Source organism: Vigna umbellata, chromosome 11 (genome assembly GCF_029865625.1).
Source record: "Vigna umbellata cultivar VRB3 chromosome 11, Vumbellata_1.0, whole genome shotgun sequence".
NCBI classification, from domain to species: Eukaryota; Viridiplantae; Streptophyta; class Magnoliopsida; order Fabales; family Fabaceae; genus Vigna; species Vigna umbellata.
In genome coordinates, this window is record NC_142175.1 from 25,322,487 (window position 1) to 25,345,130 (window position 22,644).

Here is a 22,644-nt window from a genome sequence, read left to right on the forward strand (position 1 = left end):
AAATTAAGGGTCAATGTTTTCCCACTTCATGGAAATATGGTTCCATGTTTCTAGCCTCCATGTTTCTAGCCTTTTGTTTTATGTGTACAAACTCAATTATAAAAGGAGAAGTGGTTGTAAGGCAAAATACACCAACCAAGAAGAAAAATTCGGTGAAGAGAGAGAGAAGTGAAGCCACGGTAGTGTGAGTGAAAAACAGAGAGAATCTGTTTTGTGAGTGTGTAAAACTGAGAGTTTTGTGTACCATCCGAGAGGGTGAGGTATTTACAGAGAGATCCTCAGAGAGTGAGAGAAACACTGTAATCCTACTTTCATAGTGGAGATAATTTTTTGGACTAGGTCCCGTGGTTTTTCTCGAGAGGGTTTTCCACGTTATAATTTCTGGTGTTATTTTTCCCTATGCCTACACTTTCATTAACACATTCATTTTTACGCTTCCGCATAGTGCCCATTTTTGGGGTTCACAGAGGAGGGAACAAGTACCGCTGTTTCCCAGCAGTGGTATCAGAGCTACCGGTTCGAAAAAGTCACGGTCCTGTGAAACTCAAGATGGAAGGAGACATGTTCAATTTAACTGCGGATAATTACTCCTACTGGAAGCCGATGATGGAAGATCATCTATACTGCAAGGATTTGTATGAGCCGATCACAAATCTGGAAATTCCGGAAGGGAAGACCGAAAAAGACTGGGAGATTCTGAATCGAAAGGCAGTGGCTATGATTCGGAAATACATCGACAGAAGTCTCTTTGAGCATGTATTGACTTATACCAATGCGTATGAGTTATGGACAAAGCTTGAATCAATGATTCAAAAGAAGACTCCTAAGAACAAAGCTCACCTAGTCAAACGACTCGTAAAGTTGGAGTACTCTAACGACCAGAATATGATCGAGCATCTCAATACCTTCAAAGGTATTGTGAACCAGTTAATGAAAGCAGATATGAAAATTGATGATGAATTACAGGCTCTTTTACTCCTTAGTTCTCTACCTGAGAGCTGGGACACATTGGTGGTCACTCTTAGTAACTCAGCACCAGATGGAAAGCTCAGTCTGGATAACATCATAGATAGTTTACTGAATGAAGAATCCAGAAGGAAAGAAAGGGGATCGAGTAGTCACTCAGAAGCCAATGTTGTTGAGAATAGAGGAAGGAGTGAAAACAGAAGCAAAGGAAAACGTGAAAAGTCACGAGGAAGATTCAAGTCTCGTTCTAAAGGTCTGACATGCTTTTATTGTGGAAAAGATGGTCACAAGAAGCCAGAATGTAGATTCCTGAAGAGAGATCAGAAGAATGGAACTGTACACCTTGATATGGTAGATCCCAAAAAGAAGTTGGAGGAAAAGACCACAACAACGGTGGTATCAAATGATGAGAATGTGTTCCTTATCACTGAGGTAAACTATCTAAATATTGCTTTTGATGACTGCACTTGGATAGTAGATACTGGAGCATCTTTCCATGTTACTCCTCATGAGGGATTCTTCTCATCCTATCAAAAAGGAGACTTTGGAACAGTGAAGATGGGTAATCATGTCACAAGCAAAATTGTGGGCATAGGAGAAGTGACTTTGACGACAGAAAATGGAAACAAACTTGTGCTGAAGGAGGTAAGACATGTACCAGAGATGCGTCTAAACCTTATCTCAGTTGGTAAGCTAGATGATGCTGGAATGAACAACCAGTTTGGAGATGGAAAATGGAAACTTAGCCGAGGAAGCATGATTGTTGCTCGTGGCAAGAAGGAAGGCTCCTTGTATTGCATGCAAGGAAAAATATACAAAGGAGAGACAGATGTCGCTCAAGAAGAAAGTAAGGAGTTGTGGCACAAAAGACTGGGCCACATGAGCGAGAAAGGATTAGAGATCCTTGCGAAAGATCATCTCCAAAGTATAAAAGGACAACCACTTGAATTATGTGAAGACTGCCTAGCAGGTAAGCAGCATAGAGTGTCCTTCCGTAGATCTGAAAATGGAAGAAGAAAAGAGCATATTTTGGATCTTGTACACTCAGATATTTGTTCAACATCTGAAAAGTCCCTTGGTGGTGCTCAATATTTTGTTACCTTCATTGATGACCACTCCAGAAAATTGTGGGTCTATCCATTGAAGAGAAAAGATGAAGTTCTACGAATCTTCAAGGAGTTTCACGCCTCAGTTGAACGTGAAACTGGTAGAAAGTTGAAATGTCTGAGAAGTGATAATGGTGGAGAGTACAAAGGTCCGTTTGAGCACTATTGCAAGACTCATGGGATCAGACATGAGAAAGTACCTCCCAAGACACCTCAGATGAATGGTGTAGCTGAAAGATTCAACAATTGCCGAGAAGGTCAGGAGCATGTTGTCTCATGCAAAACTTCCCAAGTCATTCTGGGAGGAGGCAGTGGTGACAGCAGCTAATTTAATCAACTTATCACCGTCAAGACCATTAAACGGTAAGATACCAGAAGAAGTATGGTCCGGTAAAAAGGCCTCATATCGCAACTTGAGAGTCTTCGGATCTAAGGCATCAGTTCACATTCCGAAAGATGAAAGAGCAAAGCTCGATGCTAAGGCGAAAGAGTGCATATACCTTGGTTCTCCAAGAGATGAAATTGGTTTTAGATTATGGGATCCTGCAAACAGAAAGATTGTTCGAAGCAGAGATGTGGTATTCTTTGAAGATCAGACAATCCAAGACATCAAGAAAGTGGAGAAACCAACACTTAAGCTGATAAGTGATCAAAGCCCTATTGTGATGAACAACTTAGGGGGAGAGACTCATCAAGCCGAACCAGAGTTACAACTTGATGAAATGGCTGAAGAAGCAGATCAACCTAATCTGACGGAAGAAGATCAACCAATTGAGGATGCTCCGCAAGAACCCCAATTGAGACGATCAACAAGGCAGAAGCAACCGTCAAGAAGGTATTTTTCAGATGAATATGTTAATTTTACTGATGAAGGCGAACCTCAAAGCTTTGTAGAAGCAATGGAGATGAAAGGCAAAGGCAAATGGTTGCAAGCCATGGAAGAAGAGATGCAATCCTTAAAGGAAAATGAGACTTATGATTTGGTAGAATTACCAAAAGAAAGGAGAGCATTGCAGAACAAATGGGTGTTCAAGCTCAAGAATGAAGAGAACAACCCAAGCCCAAGGTACAAAGCACGAATTGTCGTGAAGGGGTGCAACTAGAAGAAAAGAATAGACTATGATGAAATATTCTCACCAGTAGTGAAGATGACATCCATTAGAGCGATTCTCGGTCTGGCAGCAACACTAGACCTGGAGATTGAACAACTGGACGTCAAGACAGCATTCTTACATGGAGACCTAGAAGAAGAAATTTACATGAAGCAACCAGAAGGTTTTGAAGAACCAGGCAAAGAACACTTGGTGTGTCTTCTGAAGAAAACCCTCTATGGTCTGAAGCAAGCTCCAAGACAATGGTACAAGAAATTTGATTCCTTCATGATCCAACATAACTTCAAGAAGACCTCCGCAGACCATTGCGTCTTTGTGAAGAATTATGAAAATGGTGAGTCCATCATACTTCTCTTGTATGTTGATGATATGTTGATTGTAGGGAAGAACAAAACTAAAATAGCTGCTCTCAAGAAGGCATTGAGTAAGTCTTTTGCCATGAAAGACTTGGGTGCAGTGAAGAGGATACTTGGAATGAAAATATCCAGAGATCGTTCTAAAAGAATGTTGTGGGTATCTCAAGAAGATTATATTGAAAAGATTCTCAAAAGGTTCAACATGCACAATGCCAAATCTGCTCGTGTTCCAATTGCTGGACATTTCAAACTCAGCAAGTCTCAATGTCCAAAGAATGAAGAAGAAAAGGAAGAAATGAACAAGGTACCCTACTCTTCTGCCGTAGGTAGCCTTATGTATGCAATGGTTTGTACAAGGCCAGATATTGGCTATGCTGTAGGAGTTGTGAGCAGATACCTGTCGAATCCAGGAAAGGAGCATTGGGAAGCTATTAAGTGGATACTAAGGTATCTAAGAGGATCTGCCAAAAGAAGCTTATGTTTTGGCAATGGAGATCTAAAGCTAATCGGATATTCAAACTCAGACATGGCTGGAGATGTCGATTCAAGGAAGTCAACATCAGGTTATCTGATTACTTTTGCAGGGGGTGTTGTTTCTTGGCAGTCAAAACTACAGAAATGTGTGACATTGTCTATTGCTGAAGCAGAGTATGTAGCAGTGACTGAAGCCTCTAAAGAGATGCTATGGATGAAGAATTTCCTAAGTGAATTAGGACATGATCAAGATGATTATGTGGTGAATGGTGATAATCAAAGTACCATTCATCTAACCAAGAACCCCATGTTCCATTCACGCTCGAAGCATATCGACGTGCGGTATCACTGGATACGAGAAGCGCTGGATGAGAAGAAATTGAAGATAGAGAAAATCCATACAGACTTGAATTGGTCTGACATGATGGCTAAGTCAATACCAACCAAGAAGGTTGAAGACTGTTGCAAGGTGCTGGTATCTTGAAACCTTCAAATTAAGTCAAGAAGGGATGGAAGACCCATCTTTGTTTTATGGGGGAGTTTTGTTGGAATAAAACAAAGAATGGGACCCACACCCTAAATTAAGGGTCAATGTTTTCCCACTTCATGGAAACATGGTTCCATATTTCTAGCCTTTTGTTTTTTTGTGTACAAACTCAATTATAAAAGGAGAAGTGGTTGTAAGGCAAAACACACCAACGAAGAAGAAAAATTCGATGAAGACAGAGAAGTGAAGCCACGGTAGTGTGAGTGAAAAACAGAGAGAGTCTGTTTTGTGAGTGTGTAAAACTGAGAGTTTTGTGTACCATCCGAGAGGGTGAGGTATTTACAGAGATATCCTCAGAGAGTGACAGAAACACTGTAATCCTACTTTCACAGTGGAGATAATTTTCTGGACTAGGTCCCGTGGTTTTTCCCGAGAGGGTTTTCCACGTTAAAATTTCTGGTGTTATTTTTTCCTACGCCTACACTTTCATTTACACATTCATTTTTACGCTTCCGCATAGTGCCCATTTTTAGGGTTCACAGAAGAGGGAACAAGTACCGCTGTTTCCCAACAATTTCGTATTGTGCGGGTATCATAGTATCACTTTTATTACTGTGTTCAACACACAGCTCAGAACTATCAGTAAACAACTGTACAAATAGTATAACTCTCCATGACCAAAAATTGGTTCGAAAATTACAAAACTAGTCGACAAATAACCAACTCTACACGCTTACTCCAGAGGAATAAGACATTAGTTTATTTAAATAATTTTTTATTACACACAGTGGATATTAGAGCAATCATCAAATAATTTGGTTGGTCATATGCAATGCAGATCCAACAATACATAAACCACATCCACATAATTCGACTTAAACAAAATTTCGTATATGAAGTTCAAAAAAGTAGTCTACAGTTTTCACATAATAATTTCAAAGAATAAAATGTCATACCTTTCGCTTGTGTACTCGGCTCTTTCTGCTGCTACCTTTACCAGATCCCATTACTTGCTCTTCAGTTCTATCTTCAAAGAGTAATGTTTTGATTTCATCATAGAAACTTCCTGTTAGACCTTGCAACCTGAAATAGAAAAAGCACAAAAGCTAAGAGAGAAAAAAATGTATTTAAACAAAAATACTATCACACATTTAATTCTTTTTACTTGTTAGGAATGGAGAAACAAAAGGAAAACATTCCAAACACTTCCCATACCCATTTCTTGATTTCTTCAAGTATTTTTCTCGCTTCCTCTCCTGTTTCGTAAGAGGAACACGAGTGAACATCTCCTCCTCTTGCTGAGCGCGTTTCTCCATCTTGAAGACAAATCTATCAATTTCTTTGCTAGCTCCCTCAAAATCCCTCACCTGAGTAGAGTAGTGAGCAGCCAAAACAACCATTACGTAAAATCATTAAATGCAAGTTCGGATAATAGTTCAAAAAATATTCTTAGGAGTTAAAAGTACTTTCGAGAAGGATGCTCTCTTTGTACATTTGAGTCTGAAAATACTTTTGAAAGGAGTGTAACTGAAACCCAAGCATACTATAAGTCATAATGATTCAGCACTAAAAATAACTTTACCTCTTCAGGTCTTTCCTCCATATCATTCATCAATGTCCTGATATAATCACTCTGCTTAGCTTGTTTCAGAATTTCTTTTCTCTTCGCAAGGCATTTCTTTCATGCTTAGAAGGTCTTTCTAGATCCATAGAAGTAGGGGCAAACTTTACAGGTTGATATGTATCATGTCCATCCTACATATAATAAAAGTTAGATAGACCAGGAAAATACCCTTTTCAAGATATTACCACCCTGCGTACACCAAATTTTACACCATTTATAATATCACATATACACTGACTGACCTGCAAGGTTAAGTCTACTTTGCTAACTAGCATGTCAGGATTGGGACGATACTTTGATGCATCCTCACTCTTATTGGACGCATCTGGCTCCGTACTTTGAATATCACTTTTGGCTGCATTTTCACCAGCCTGCACTAGTTTCTGGATTTGGTATTGTTGTTTTCTGTCAATTGGCCGAATCTGCAATGGAAACCAGGAAGTCAAATGTTTAACACATAATACAATGTAAATATACACATGGAAGCCCTTGAAGATCAACACACAGAAGGATAAAACTATACCTTTTCCAAAAACAATCTTATCTCTACAACACTTCGAACAACAGGGTGATCTTCTATTGATAACCCTTTAGCCTTCCGCAATAAATAATAAACAAGGGATTGACAATAATTCAAAAGCAGCAAATTCTTAGCCTCAAGGTAGCTAAATCCATCTGCTGTAGGATACTGACCTTCTTTCATCTGGTATAAGAAACATCGAGAGACACAATAATAACAATAATCATATCACTCATTGATATCAGGGTATATTTAGCTATAACAGAAAACTTATAGAATCGCCAAAAAGGCCCAAATTGCGAAACTTCATGTCCAAACAACAGAAAAATTTCTTTTAAATCTTAATATTATATGAATTTGAAATGACGTTAACGGAGTCCTTAAAAAAAATTACTTGAATTGAAAAAAGGGCCACTCACTTTGGCAGTTAAAGATTGAACTTTAAGCCTCACAGTATCGAGCCCTTCCTTCATCTCTTTCGACAACGCCGCAAGTTTAGGCGATTCTCTGCGAAAAACGAAAAGATTTTTAAAAGATAAAGGCTCCAATTTATTACTTGCGTTCAAGGAAGAGGAACAATTCAAAAAAAAGGTGAAGGGGAAAAATGAACAGAGCAAATCCCTTCCTCCGCCACAGTATCTCACTCTCTATCACCACCAGGCATTCTAGTGTGCTTTGTCCTGACTCGCACACTTTCTAGGAAAACTTCCCAGAAGGTCACCCATCCCAAATTACTCCAAGCTAAGCACGCTTAACCATGGAGTTTTATGAGTTAGGCTACCGAAAAGCAAATGCATTTCGGTGATATGAGTAGTCAAATAAATTCCTTTAAGCTATCCTTCAATTGTATAGTCCCATACCTACACAATCTCCAGATCCCTCTCATTCCGGCGTATGTTCGATTCATCCATGTGTCCCTTCCACTAGAAGCCTGCCAGGAGCCGCTCCTTGTCTGTGCCCCCTGCACCATGCCTCTTGCACCGGCGTCACTCCCCGCCCTCGTCAGTGCCCGAGTGTCACATGCCCACCAACTTCCGAATGGTTCGTCCTCGAACCACACCGTACTGGGAGAGGCTAGGCTCTGATACCATCTAATCCCAAACTGAAGTCTTTAGCTTGATTCGTTCCCAACAACTCCACCGTATCTTGTAGACTTGTGTCTTCCTTTTGTCCCACTTTGATCTCTTCCAAGAAATCATTTGTGATCTTTAAATGACAACACCAAAGGTGATCTTGGCTCAGCTGCAATCTCAAGTTCATATCTCTGAACTTCTCTATTAATTCAAACTCCTTCACCATCAAAGCTGACATATGCATTCGCTTCCTACTCAAAGCATCGGCTACAACATTTGCCTTCCCTGGATGGTACTGTAACTCAAAATCAAAGTCCTTCAAGTACTCCATCCACCTTCTTTGCCTCATGTTCAACTCCTTCTGATCGAAGAGATACTTCAAACTCTTGTGATCACTAAAGATTTGAAAACGTGATCCGTAAAGATAGTGCCTCCAAGTGAAGATGGGTAATCATGTCACAAGCAAAATTGTGGGCATAGGAGAAGTGACTTTGACGACAGAAAATGGAAACAAACTTGTGCTGAAGGAGGTAAGACATGTACCAGAGATGCGTCTAAACCTTATCTCAGTTGGTAAGCTAGATGATGCTGGAATGAACAACCAGTTTGGAGATGGAAAATGGAAACTTAGCCGAGGAAGCATGATTGTTGCTCGTGGCAAGAAGGAAGGCTCCTTGTATTGCATGCAAGGAAAAATATACAAAGGAGAGACAAATGTCGCTCAAGAAGAAAGTAAGGAGTTGTGGCACAAAAGACTGGGCCACATGAGCGAGAAAGGATTAGAGATCCTTGCGAAAGATCATCTCCAAAGTATAAAAGGACAACCACTTGAATTATGTGAAGACTGCCTAGCAGGTAAGCAGCATAGAGTGTCCTTCCGTAGATCTGAAAATGGAAGAAGAAAAGAGCATATTTTGGATCTTGTACACTCAGATGTTTGTTCAACATCTGAAAAGTCCCTTGGTGGTGCTCAATATTTTGTTACCTTCATTGATGACCACTCCAGAAAATTGTGGGTCTATCCATTGAAGAGAAAAGATGAAGTTCTACGAATCTTCAAGGAGTTTCACGCCTCAGTTGAACGTGAAACTGGTAGAAAGTTGAAATGTCTGAGAAGTGATAATGGTGGAGAGTACAAAGGTCCGTTTGAGCACTATTGCAAGACTCATGGGATCAGACATGAGAAAGTACCTCCCAAGACACCTCAGATGAATGGTGTAGCTGAAAGATTCAACAATTGCCGAGAAGGTCAGGAGCATGTTGTCTCATGCAAAACTTCCCAAGTCATTCTGGGAGGAGGCAGTGGTGACAGCAGCTAATTTAATCAACTTATCACCGTCAAGACCATTAAACGGTAAGATACCAGAAGAAGTATGGTCCGGTAAAAAGGCCTCATATCGCAACTTGAGAGTCTTCGGATCTAAGGCATCAGTTCACATTCCGAAAGATGAAAGAGCAAAGCTCGATGCTAAGGCGAAAGAGTGCATATACCTTGGTTCTCCAAGAGATGAAATTGGTTTTAGATTATGGGATCCTGCAAACAGAAAGATTGTTCGAAGCAGAGATGTGGTATTCTTTGAAGATCAGACAATCCAAGACATCAAGAAAGTGGAGAAACCAACACTTAAGCTGATAAGTGATCAAAGCCCTATTGTGATGAACAACTTAGGGGGAGAGACTCATCAAGTCGAACCAGAGTTACAACTTGATGAAATGGCTGAAGAAGCAGATCAACCTAATCTGACGGAAGAAGATCAACCAATTGAGGATGCTCCGCAAGAACCCCAATTGAGACGATCAACAAGGCAGAAGCAACCGTCAAGAAGGTATTTTTCAGATGAATATGTTAATTTTACTGATGAAGGCGAACCTCAAAGCTTTGTAGAAGCAATGGAGATGAAAGGCAAAGGCAAATGGTTGCAAGCCATGGAAGAAGAGATGCAATCCTTAAAGGAAAATGAGACTTATGATTTGGTAGAATTACCAAAAGAAAGGAGAGCATTGCAGAACAAATGGGTGTTCAAGCTCAAGAATGAAGAGAACAACCCAAGCCCAAGGTACAAAGCACGAATTGTCGTGAAGGGGTGCAACTAGAAGAAAAGAATAGACTATGATGAAATATTCTCACCAGTAGTGAAGATGACATCCATTAGAGCGATTCTCGGTCTGGCAGCAACACTAGACCTGGAGATTGAACAACTGGACGTCAAGACAGCATTCTTACATGGAGACCTAGAAGAAGAAATTTACATGAAGCAACCAGAAGGTTTTGAAGAACCAGGCAAAGAACACTTGGTGTGTCTTCTGAAGAAAACCCTCTATGGTCTGAAGCAAGCTCCAAGACAATGGTACAAGAAATTTGATTCCTTCATGATCCAACATAACTTCAAGAAGACCTCCGCAGACCATTGCGTCTTTGTGAAGAATTATGAAAATGGTGAGTCCATCATACTTCTCTTGTATGTTGATGATATGTTGATTGTAGGGAAGAACAAAACTAAAATAGCTGCTCTCAAGAAGGCATTGAGTAAGTCTTTTGCCATGAAAGACTTGGGTGCAGTGAAGAGGATACTTGGAATGAAAATATCCAGAGATCGTTCTAAAAGAATGTTGTGGGTATCTCAAGAAGATTATATTGAAAAGATTCTCAAAAGGTTCAACATGCACAATGCCAAATCTGCTCGTGTTCCAATTGCTGGACATTTCAAACTCAGCAAGTCTCAATGTCCAAAGAATGAAGAAGAAAAGGAAGAAATGAACAAGGTACCCTACTCTTCTGCCGTAGGTAGCCTTATGTATGCAATGGTTTGTACAAGGCCAGATATTGGCTATGCTGTAGGAGTTGTGAGCAGATACCTGTCGAATCCAGGAAAGGAGCATTGGGAAGCTATTAAGTGGATACTAAGGTATCTAAGAGGATCTGCCAAAAGAAGCTTATGTTTTGGCAATGGAGATCTAAAGCTAATCGGATATTCAGACTCAGACATGGCTGGAGATGTCGATTCAAGGAAGTCAACATCAGGTTATCTGATTACTTTTGCAGGGGGTGTTGTTTCTTGGCAGTCAAAACTACAGAAATGTGTGACATTGTCTATTGCTGAAGCAGAGTATGTAGCAGTGACTGAAGCCTCTAAAGAGATGCTATGGATGAAGAATTTCCTAAGTGAATTAGGACATGATCAAGATGATTATGTGGTGAATGGTGATAATCAAAGTACCATTCATCTAACCAAGAACCCCATGTTCCATTCACGCTCGAAGCATATCGACGTGCGGTATCACTGGATACGAGAAGCGCTGGATGAGAAGAAATTGAAGATAGAGAAAATCCATACAGACTTGAATTGGTCTGACATGATGGCTAAGTCAATACCAACCAAGAAGGTTGAAGACTGTTGCAAGGTGCTGGTATCTTGAAACCTTCAAATTAAGTCAAGAAGGGATGGAAGACCCATCTTTGTTTTATGGGGGAGTTTTGTTGGAATAAAACAAAGAATGGGACCCACACCCTAAATTAAGGGTCAATGTTTTCCCACTTCATGGAAACATGGTTCCATATTTCTAGCCTTTTGTTTTTTTGTGTACAAACTCAATTATAAAAGGAGAAGTGGTTGTAAGGCAAAACACACCAACGAAGAAGAAAAATTCGATGAAGACAGAGAAGTGAAGCCACGGTAGTGTGAGTGAAAAACAGAGAGAGTCTGTTTTGTGAGTGTGTAAAACTGAGAGTTTTGTGTACCATCCGAGAGGGTGAGGTATTTACAGAGATATCCTCAGAGAGTGACAGAAACACTGTAATCCTACTTTCACAGTGGAGATAATTTTCTGGACTAGGTCCCGTGGTTTTTCCCGAGAGGGTTTTCCACGTTAAAATTTCTGGTGTTATTTTTTCCTACGCCTACACTTTCATTTACACATTCATTTTTACGCTTCCGCATAGTGCCCATTTTTAGGGTTCACAGAGGAGGGAACAAGTACCGCTGTTTCCCAACAATTTCGTATTGTGCGGGTATCATAGTATCACTTTTATTACTGTGTTCAACACACAGCTCAGAACTATCAGTAAACAACTGTACAAATAGTATAACTCTCCATGACCAAAAATTGGTTCGAAAATTACAAAACTAGTCGACAAATAACCAACTCTACACGCTTACTCCAGAGGAATAAGACATTAGTTTATTTAAATAATTTTTTATTACACACAGTGGATATTAGAGCAATCATCAAATAATTTGGTTGGTCATATGCAATGCAGATCCAACAATACATAAACCACATCCACATAATTCGACTTAAACAAAATTTCGTATATGAAGTTCAAAAAAGTAGTCTACAGTTTTCACATAATAATTTCAAAGAATAAAATGTCATACCTTTCGCTTGTGTACTCGGCTCTTTCTGCTGCTACCTTTACCAGATCCCATTACTTGCTCTTCAGTTCTATCTTCAAAGAGTAATGTTTTGATTTCATCATAGAAACTTCCTGTTAGACCTTGCAACCTGAAATAGAAAAAGCACAAAAGCTAAGAGAGAAAAAAATGTATTTAAACAAAAATACTATCACACATTTAATTCTTTTTACTTGTTAGGAATGGAGAAACAAAAGGAAAACATTCCAAACACTTCCCATACCCATTTCTTGATTTCTTCAAGTATTTTTCTCGCTTCCTCTCCTGTTTCGCAAGAGGAACACGAGTGAACATCTCCTCCTCTTGCTGAGCGCGTTTCTCCATCTTGAAGACAAATCTATCAATTTCTTTGCTAGCTCCCTCAAAATCCCTCACCTGAGTAGAGTAGTGAGCAGCCAAAACAAACCATTACGTAAAATCATTAAATGCAAGTTCGGATAATAGTTCAAAAAATATTCTTAGGAGTTAAAAGTACTTTCGAGAAGGATGCTCTCTTTGTACATTTGAGTCTGAAAATACTTTTGAAAGGAGTTTAACTGAAACCCAAGCATACTATAAGTCATAATGATTCAGCACTAAAAATAACTTTACCTCTTCAGGTCTTTCCTCCATATCATTCATCAATGTCCTGATATAATCACTCTGCTTAGCTTGTTTCAGAATTTCTTTTTCTCTTCGCAAGGCATTTCTTTCATGCTTAGAAGGTCTTTCTAGATCCATAGAAGTAGGGGCAAACTTTACAGGTTGATATGTATCATGTCCATCCTACATATAATAAAAGTTAGATAGACCAGGAAAATACCCTTTTCAAGATATTACCACCCCGCGTACACCAAATTTTACACCATTTATAATATCACATATACACTGACTGACCTGCAAGGTTAAGTCTACTTTGCTAACTAGCATGTCAGGATTGGGACGATACTTTGATGCATCCTCACTCTTATTGGACGCATCTGGCTCCGTACTTTGAATATCACTTTTGGCTGCATTTTCACCAGCCTGCACTAGTTTCTGGATTTGGTATTGTTGTTTTCTGTCAATTGGCCGAATCTGCAATGGAAACCAGGAAGTCAAATGTTTAACACATAATACAATGTAAATATACACATGGAAGCCCTTGAAGATCAACACACAGAAGGATAAAACTATACCTTTTCCAAAAACAATCTTATCTCTACAACACTTCGAACAATAGGGTGATCTTCTATTGATAACCCTTTAGCCTTCCGCAATAAATAATAAACAAGGGATTGACAATAATTCAAAAGCAGCAAATTCTTAGCCTCAAGGTAGCTAAATCCATCTGCTGTAGGATACTGACCTTCTTTCATCTGGTATAAGAAACATCGAGAGACACAATAATAACAATAATCATATCACTCATTGATATCAGGGTATATTTAGCTATAACAGAAAACTTATAGAATCGCCAAAAAGGCCCAAATTGCGAAACTTCATGTCCAAACAACAGAAAAATTTCTTTTAAATCTTAATATTATATGAATTTGAAATGACGTTAACGGAGTCCTTAAAAAAAATTACTTGAATTGAAAAAAGGGCCACTCACTTTGGCAGTTAAAGATTGAACTTTATGGCGGAGGAAGGGATTTGCTCGCAAATCCCTTCCTCCGCCACAGTATCTCACTCTCTATCACCACCAGGCATTCTAGTGTGCTTTGTCCTCACTCACACACTTTCTAGGAAAACTTCCCAGAAGGTCACCCATCCCAAATTACTCCAGGCTAAGCACGCTTAACCATGGAGTTTTTATGAGTTAGGCTACCGAAAAGCAAATGCATTTTGGTGATATGAGTAGTCAAATAAATTCCTTTAAGCTATCCTTCAATTGTATAGTCCCATACCTACACAATCTCCAGATCCCTCTCATTCCGGCGTATGTTCGATTCATCCATGTGTCCCTTCCACTAGAAGCCTGCCAGGAGCCGCTCCTTGTCTGTGCCCCCTGCACCATGCCTCTTGCACCGGCGTCACTCCCCGCCCTCGTCAGTGCCCGGGTGTCACATGCCCACCAACTTCCGAATGGTTCGTCCTCGAACCACACCGTACTGGGAGAGGCTAGGCTCTGATACCATCTAATCCCAAACTGAAGTCTTTAGCTTGATTCGTTCCCAACAACTCCACCGTATCTTGTAGACTTGTGTCTTCCTTTTGTCCCACTTTGATCTCTTCCAAGAAATCATTTGTGATCTTTAAATGACAACACCAAAGGTGATCTTGGCTCAGCTGCAATCTCAAGTTCATATCTCTGAACTTCTCTATTAATTCAAACTCCTTCACCATCAAAGCTGACATATGCATTCGCTTCCTACTCAAAGCATCGGCTACAACATTTGCCTTCCCTGGATGGTACTGTAACTCAAAATCAAAGTCCTTCAAGTACTCCATCCACCTTCTTTGCCTCATGTTCAACTCCTTCTGATCGAAGAGATACTTCAAACTCTTGTGATCACTAAAGATTTGAAAACGTGATCCGTAAAGATAGTGCCTCCAAGTGAAGATGGGTAATCATGTCACAAGCAAAATTGTGGGCATAGGAGAAGTGACTTTGACGACAGAAAATGGAAACAAACTTGTGCTGAAGGAGGTAAGACATGTACCAGAGATGCGTCTAAACCTTATCTCAGTTGGTAAGCTAGATGATGCTGGAATGAACAACCAGTTTGGAGATGGAAAATGGAAACTTAGCCGAGGAAGCATGATTGTTGCTCGTGGCAAGAAGGAAGGCTCCTTGTATTGCATGCAAGGAAAAATATACAAAGGAGAGACAAATGTCGCTCAAGAAGAAAGTAAGGAGTTGTGGCACAAAAGACTGGGCCACATGAGCGAGAAAGGATTAGAGATCCTTGCGAAAGATCATCTCCAAAGTATAAAAGGACAACCACTTGAATTATGTGAAGACTGCCTAGCAGGTAAGCAGCATAGAGTGTCCTTCCGTAGATCTGAAAATGGAAGAAGAAAAGAGCATATTTTGGATCTTGTACACTCAGATGTTTGTTCAACATCTGAAAAGTCCCTTGGTGGTGCTCAATATTTTGTTACCTTCATTGATGACCACTCCAGAAAATTGTGGGTCTATCCATTGAAGAGAAAAGATGAAGTTCTACGAATCTTCAAGGAGTTTCACGCCTCAGTTGAACGTGAAACTGGTAGAAAGTTGAAATGTCTGAGAAGTGATAATGGTGGAGAGTACAAAGGTCCGTTTGAGCACTATTGCAAGACTCATGGGATCAGACATGAGAAAGTACCTCCCAAGACACCTCAGATGAATGGTGTAGCTGAAAGATTCAACAATTGCCGAGAAGGTCAGGAGCATGTTGTCTCATGCAAAACTTCCCAAGTCATTCTGGGAGGAGGCAGTGGTGACAGCAGCTAATTTAATCAACTTATCACCGTCAAGACCATTAAACGGTAAGATACCAGAAGAAGTATGGTCCGGTAAAAAGGCCTCATATCGCAACTTGAGAGTCTTCGGATCTAAGGCATCAGTTCACATTCCGAAAGATGAAAGAGCAAAGCTCGATGCTAAGGCGAAAGAGTGCATATACCTTGGTTCTCCAAGAGATGAAATTGGTTTTAGATTATGGGATCCTGCAAACAGAAAGATTGTTCGAAGCAGAGATGTGGTATTCTTTGAAGATCAGACAATCCAAGACATCAAGAAAGTGGAGAAACCAACACTTAAGCTGATAAGTGATCAAAGCCCTATTGTGATGAACAACTTAGGGGGAGAGACTCATCAAGCCGAACCAGAGTTACAACTTGATGAAATGGCTGAAGAAGCAGATCAACCTAATCTGACGGAAGAAGATCAACCAATTGAGGATGCTCCGCAAGAACCCCAATTGAGACGATCAACAAGGCAGAAGCAACCGTCAAGAAGGTATTTTTCAGATGAATATGTTAATTTTACTGATGAAGGCGAACCTCAAAGCTTTGTAGAAGCAATGGAGATGAAAGGCAAAGGCAAATGGTTGCAAGCCATGGAAGAAGAGATGCAATCCTTAAAGGAAAATGAGACTTATGATTTGGTAGAATTACCAAAAGAAAGGAGAGCATTGCAGAACAAATGGGTGTTCAAGCTCAAGAATGAAGAGAACAACCCAAGCCCAAGGTACAAAGCACGAATTGTCGTGAAGGGGTGCAACTAGAAGAAAAGAATAGACTATGATGAAATATTCTCACCAGTAGTGAAGATGACATCCATTAGAGCGATTCTCGGTCTGGCAGCAACACTAGACCTGGAGATTGAACAACTGGACGTCAAGACAGCATTCTTACATGGAGACCTAGAAGAAGAAATTTACATGAAGCAACCAGAAGGTTTTGAAGAACCAGGCAAAGAACACTTGGTGTGTCTTCTGAAGAAAACCCTCTATGGTCTGAAGCAAGCTCCAAGACAATGGTACAAGAAATTTGATTCCTTCATGATCCAACATAACTTCAAGAAGACCTCCGCAGACCATTGCGTCTTTGTGAAGAATTATGAAAATGGTGAGTCCATCATACTTCTCTTGTATGTTGATGATATGTTGATTGTAGGGAAGAACAAAACTAAAATAGCTGCTCTCAAGAAGGCATTGAGTAAGTCTTTTGCCATGAAAGACTTGGGTGCAGTGAAGAGGATACTTGGAATGAAAATATCCAGAGATCGTTCTAAAAGAATGTTGTGGGTATCTCAAGAAGATTATATTGAAAAGATTCTCAAAAGGTTCAACATGCACAATGCCAAATCTGCTCGTGTTCGGACATTTCAAACTCAGCAAGTCTCAATGTCCAAAGAATGAAGAAGAAAAGGAAGAAATGAACAAGGTACCCTACTCTTCTGCCGTAGGTAGCCTTATGTATGCAATGGTTTGTACAAGGCCAGATATTGGCTATGCTGTAGGAGTTGTGAGCAGATACCTGTCGAATCCAGGAAAGGAGCATTGGGAAGCTATTAAGTGGATACTAAGGTATCTAAGAGGATCTGCCAAAAGAAGCTTATGTTTTGGCAATGGAGATCTAAAGCTAATCGGATATTCAGACTCAGACATGGCTGGAGATGTCGATTCAAGGAAGTCAACATCAGGTTATCTGATTACTTTTGCAGGGGGTGTTGTTTCTTGGCAGTCAAAACTACAGAAATGTGTGACATTGTCTATTGCTGAAGCAGAGTATGTAGCAGTGACTGAAGCCTCTAAAGAGATGCTATGGATGAAGAATTTCCTAAGTGAATTAGGACATGATCAAGATGATTATGTGGTGAATGGTGATAATCAAAGTACCATTCATCTAACCAAGAACCCCATGTTCCATTCACGCTCGAAGCATATCGACGTGCGGTATCACTGGATACGAGAAGCGCTGGATGAGAAGAAATTGAAGATAGAGAAAATCCATACAGACTTGAATTGGTCTGACATGATGGCTAAGTCAATACCAACCAAGAAGGTTGAAGACTGTTGCAAGGTGCTGGTATCTTGAAACCTTCAAATTAAGTCAAGAAGGGATGGAAGACCCATCTTTGTTTTATGGGGGAGTTTTGTTGGAATAAAACAAAGAATGGGACCCACACCCTAAATTAAGGGTCAATGTTTTCCCACTTCATGGAAACATGGTTCCATATTTCTAGCCTTTTGTTTTTTTGTGTACAAACTCAATTATAAAAGGAGAAGTGGTTGTAAGGCAAAACACACCAACGAAGAAGAAAAATTCGATGAAGACAGAGAAGTGAAGCCACGGTAGTGTGAGTGAAAAACAGAGAGAGTCTGTTTTGTGAGTGTGTAAAACTGAGAGTTTTGTGTACCATCCGAGAGGGTGAGGTATTTACAGAGATATCCTCAGAGAGTGACAGAAACACTGTAATCCTACTTTCACAGTGGAGATAATTTTCTGGACTAGGTCCCGTGGTTTTTCCCGAGAGGGTTTTCCACGTTAAAATTTCTGGTGTTATTTTTTCCTACGCCTACACTTTCATTTACACATTCATTTTTACGCTTCCGCATAGTGCCCATTTTTAGGGTTCACAGAGGAGGGAACAAGTACCGCTGTTTCCCAACAATTTCGTATTGTGCGGGTATCATAGTATCACTTTTATTACTGTGTTCAACACACAGCTCAGAACTATCAGTAAACAACTGTACAAATAGTATAACTCTCCATGACCAAAAATTGGTTCGAAAATTACAAAACTAGTCGACAAATAACCAACTCTACACGCTTACTCCAGAGGAATAAGACATTAGTTTATTTAAATAATTTTTTATTACACACAGTGGATATTAGAGCAATCATCAAATAATTTGGTTGGTCATATGCAATGCAGATCCAACAATACATAAACCACATCCACATAATTCGACTTAAACAAAATTTCGTATATGAAGTTCAAAAAAGTAGTCTACAGTTTTCACATAATAATTTCAAAGAATAAAATGTCATACCTTTCGCTTGTGTACTCGGCTCTTTCTGCTGCTACCTTTACCAGATCCCATTACTTGCTCTTCAGTTCTATCTTCAAAGAGTAATGTTTTGATTTCATCATAGAAACTTCCTGTTAGACCTTGCAACCTGAAATAGAAAAAGCACAAAAGCTAAGAGAGAAAAAAATGTATTTAAACAAAAATACTATCACACATTTAATTCTTTTTACTTGTTAGGAATGGAGAAACAAAAGGAAAACATTCCAAACACTTCCCATACCCATTTCTTGATTTCTTCAAGTATTTTTCTCGCTTCCTCTCCTGTTTCGTAAGAGGAACACGAGTGAACATCTCCTCCTCTTGCTGAGCGCGTTTCTCCATCTTGAAGACAAATCTATCAATTTCTTTGCTAGCTCCCTCAAAATCCCTCACCTGAGTAGAGTAGTGAGCAGCCAAAACAAACCATTACGTAAAATCATTAAATGCAAGTTCGGATAATAGTTCAAAAAATATTCTTAGGAGTTAAAAGTACTTTCGAGAAGGATGCTCTCTTTGTACATTTGAGTCTGAAAATACTTTTGAAAGGAGTTTAACTGAAACCCAAGCATACTATAAGTCATAATGATTCAGCACTAAAAATAACTTTACCTCTTCAGGTCTTTCCTCCATATCATTCATCAATGTCCTGATATAATCACTCTGCTTAGCTTGTTTCAGAATTTCTTTTTCTCTTCGCAAGGCATTTCTTTCATGCTTAGAAGGTCTTTCTAGATCCATAGAAGTAGGGGCAAACTTTACAGGTTGATATGTATCATGTCCATCCTACATATAATAAAAGTTAGATAGACCAGGAAAATACCCTTTTCAAGATATTACCACCCTGCGTACACCAAATTTTACACCATTTATAATATCACATATACACTGACTGACCTGCAAGGTTAAGTCTACTTTGCTAACTAGCATGTCAGGATTGGGACGATACTTTGATGCATCCTCACTCTTATTGGACGCATCTGGCTCCGTACTTTGAATATCACTTTTGGCTGCATTTTCACCAGCCTGCACTAGTTTCTGGATTTGGTATTGTTGTTTTCTGTCAATTGGCCGAATCTGCAATGGAAACCAGGAAGTCAAATGTTTAACACATAATACAATGTAAATATACACATGGAAGCCCTTGAAGATCAACACACAGAAGGATAAAACTATACCTTTTCCAAAAACAATCTTATCTCTACAACACTTCGAACAATAGGGTGATCTTCTATTGATAACCCTTTAGCCTTCCGCAATAAATAATAAACAAGGGATTGACAATAATTCAAAAGCAGCAAATTCTTAGCCTCAAGGTAGCTAAATCCATCTGCTGTAGGATACTGACCTTCTTTCATCTGGTATAAGAAACATCGAGAGACACAATAATAACAATAATCATATCACTCATTGATATCAGTATCTCACTCTCTATCACCACCAGGCATTCTAGTGTGCTTTGTCCTCACTCGCACACTTTCTAGGAAAACTTCCCAGAAGGTCACCCATCCCAAATTACTCCAGGCTAAGCACGCTTAACCATGGAGTTTTTATGAGTTAGGCTACCGAAAAGCAAATGCATTTTGGTGATATGAGTAGTCAAATAAATTCCTTTAAGCTATCCTTCAATTGTATAGTCCCATACCTACACAATCTCCAGATCCCTCTCATTCCGGCGTATGTTCGATTCATCCATGTGTCCCTTCCACTAGAAGCCTGCCAGGAGCCGCTCCTTGTCTGTGCCCCCTGCACCATGCCTCTTGCACCGGCGTCACTCCCCGCCCTCGTCAGTGCCCGGGTGTCACATGCCCACCAACTTCCGAATGGTTCGTCCTCGAACCACACCGTACTGGGAGAGGCTAGGCTCTGATACCATCTAATCCCAAACTGAAGTCTTTAGCTTGATTCGTTCCCAACAACTCCACCGTATCTTGTAGACTTGTGTCTTCCTTTTGTCCCACTTTGATCTCTTCCAAGAAATCATTTGTGATCTTTAAATGACAACACCAAAGGTGATCTTGGCTCAGCTGCAATCTCAAGTTCATATCTCTGAACTTCTCTATTAATTCAAACTCCTTCACCATCAAAGCTGACATATGCATTCGCTTCCTACTCAAAGCATCGGCTACAACATTTGCCTTCCCTGGATGGTACTGTAACTCAAAATCAAAGTCCTTCAAGTACTCCATCCACCTTCTTTGCCTCATGTTCAACTCCTTCTGATCGAAGAGATACTTCAAACTCTTGTGATCACTAAAGATTTGAAAACGTGATCCGTAAAGATAGTGCCTCCAAGTTCTCAGAGCAAAAACCACAACCGCTAATTCGATGTCGTGCGTTGGATAGTTCCTTTCATGCACCTTCAACTGTCTCGATAAATATTTACGTGATATCTACACACACGTGAGTTTTAAAACTCATAAATATTTTTAAATAAATTTCTGATGAACATCAAATGAAAGTTTTTATTATAAATCGAACAGTGTATAGATATGGTTCCTGTGCAATCCAACCCCATTCATTGTCATCTTAGATAAATAAATTTAATTTCACTTTGTACACAATGCAAGTTGAGATATAAGCATTGGTATGTATATTCTGTTGATAAAATAATATTAATTTTGCAATTTAAAAAATTATAATTATCACTTTTAAAGAGATTTGATAGGAATTGATTCACTTCAACTTAAGTTACTGTTTTTTTAAACTTGATTTATTCTATTCATGGACTATTTGAACTGATTTATTAAACCAAATATATTTTCGTTAGCTATATATTTTATAATTTATTTGAAAAAATAAAGTAAAGCAAAAATATTACTAAATACAGCAAGGGTGCAAATAGTAAAATATTGTTCTTTTAAGAAAAAAAAGGTTTCTTTGGGCACCCATCTTGCCTCGTTCTCAGTTTCGCAAATCCCTTCTTCCGTCGCAGTATCTCACTCTCAATACCATCCACCGCCAAGTGTGACACCCGGGCACTGAGACGAGGGCGGGGAGTGACGCCGGTGCAAGAGGCATGGTGCAGGGGGCACAGACAAGGAGCGGCTCCTGGCAGGCTTCGAGTGGAAGGGACACATGGATGAATCGAACATACACCGGAATGAGAGGGATCTGGAGACTGTATAGGTATGGGACTATACAGTTGAAGGATAGCTTAAAGGAATTGATTTGACTACTCATATCACCAAAATGCATTTGCTTTTCGGTAGCCTAACTCATAAGAACTTCATGGTTAAGCGTGCTTAGCCTGGAGCAATTCTGGGATGGGTGACCTTCTGGGGTGGTGATCTGTGCTTTGGGAAGTTTTCCATAAAGAGATGACGACGTTATCAAGAGATGAACAAGGGCTCGATACTGTGAGGCTTAAAGTTCAATTTTGATCTGATGCATTCTCACAGTCTGGCCTATATTCCAATCATCAAGACAACGCTATGCTATGAGTTACAGCTATTTTAGTATCCGTGGACCAAGATCCATAAATTGTCAGTATAGCTTAAGAGTGTTTGGACTTTTCATACTTCTTTTTATATAGTAAAAGAGATCTGCAAGCCAATAAACTGGTTGATCATTACAGACCAAAGACTGTTAATTATCTTCTTTGCTTGAGTTGTACTTGGTGAGACATATTGTGAGCTGAAACTCGGTTTTTGGATTATAATTAGTAGAACTGATGCTAAAACTGTTCTACTGTAAGTACCAGGAAGAAAATGTCAAATCAGTTCGACAGTCTGTGGCAGCTCTAATTTATTTTTCTTCACGAATAAGAAGTCATTCATGAGTACTGTTAAGTTACTGATCGTCAGTACCCTATACAAGTACCTTGCCAATATATTTATCTATTCATTTGTTATGCTTTCTGTTATACTGGTTTCTACTAGATGTTTTATTTAATATGCTTCCATACGAATGTTAACTCTTTTAAATTTTAGGGAGTGTTGCTGGGACTATTCTAGATGTTAACTATTACATGAGGAAAATATTTTATGTGAAACTTATGAAATGCGTTAATTGTAAAATTTGTATGAGTAGTAACTTGTGCACTTGTGG

General features: G+C 39.5%; 2 protein-coding genes and 1 pseudogene across 3 annotated transcripts; all 3 read right to left on the bottom strand.

Moving 5' to 3' along the window:
- Positions 1 to 5,037: 5,037 nt before the first annotated feature.
- On the bottom strand, positions 5,038 to 8,067 carry LOC148191334 (uncharacterized; annotated as a pseudogene). Its single transcript, XR_015782770.1, has 9 exons — positions 7,734 to 8,067; positions 7,290 to 7,386; positions 7,065 to 7,152; positions 6,649 to 6,828; positions 6,368 to 6,547; positions 6,084 to 6,256; positions 5,717 to 5,868; positions 5,458 to 5,584; positions 5,038 to 5,151 (listed from the first exon to the last, which is right to left on the bottom strand). The product of XR_015782770.1 is annotated as an uncharacterized LOC148191334 (transcript).
- A 4,147-nt stretch (positions 8,068 to 12,214) lies between these two features.
- LOC148191335 (uncharacterized) lies at positions 12,215 to 14,560 on the bottom strand. Its single transcript, XM_088101372.1, has 5 exons — positions 14,227 to 14,560; positions 13,458 to 13,467; positions 13,007 to 13,352; positions 12,722 to 12,895; positions 12,215 to 12,505 (listed from the first exon to the last, which is right to left on the bottom strand). Exons 1-5 carry the CDS (start codon positions 14,558 to 14,560, stop codon positions 12,290 to 12,292), a joined length of 1,080 nt encoding a protein of 359 aa, XP_087957498.1. The 3' UTR covers positions 12,215 to 12,289.
- Positions 14,561 to 18,697: 4,137 nt separating this feature from the next.
- On the bottom strand, positions 18,698 to 20,801 carry LOC148191336 (uncharacterized). The gene is made up of 5 exons (XM_088101373.1): positions 20,520 to 20,801; positions 19,773 to 19,952; positions 19,492 to 19,671; positions 19,207 to 19,380; positions 18,698 to 18,990 (listed from the first exon to the last, which is right to left on the bottom strand). The coding sequence occupies exons 1-5, from the start codon at positions 20,799 to 20,801 to the stop codon at positions 18,775 to 18,777; spliced, it is 1,032 nt and encodes a 343-aa protein (XP_087957499.1). The 3' UTR covers positions 18,698 to 18,774.
- Between the last annotated feature and the right edge of the window lie 1,843 nt (positions 20,802 to 22,644).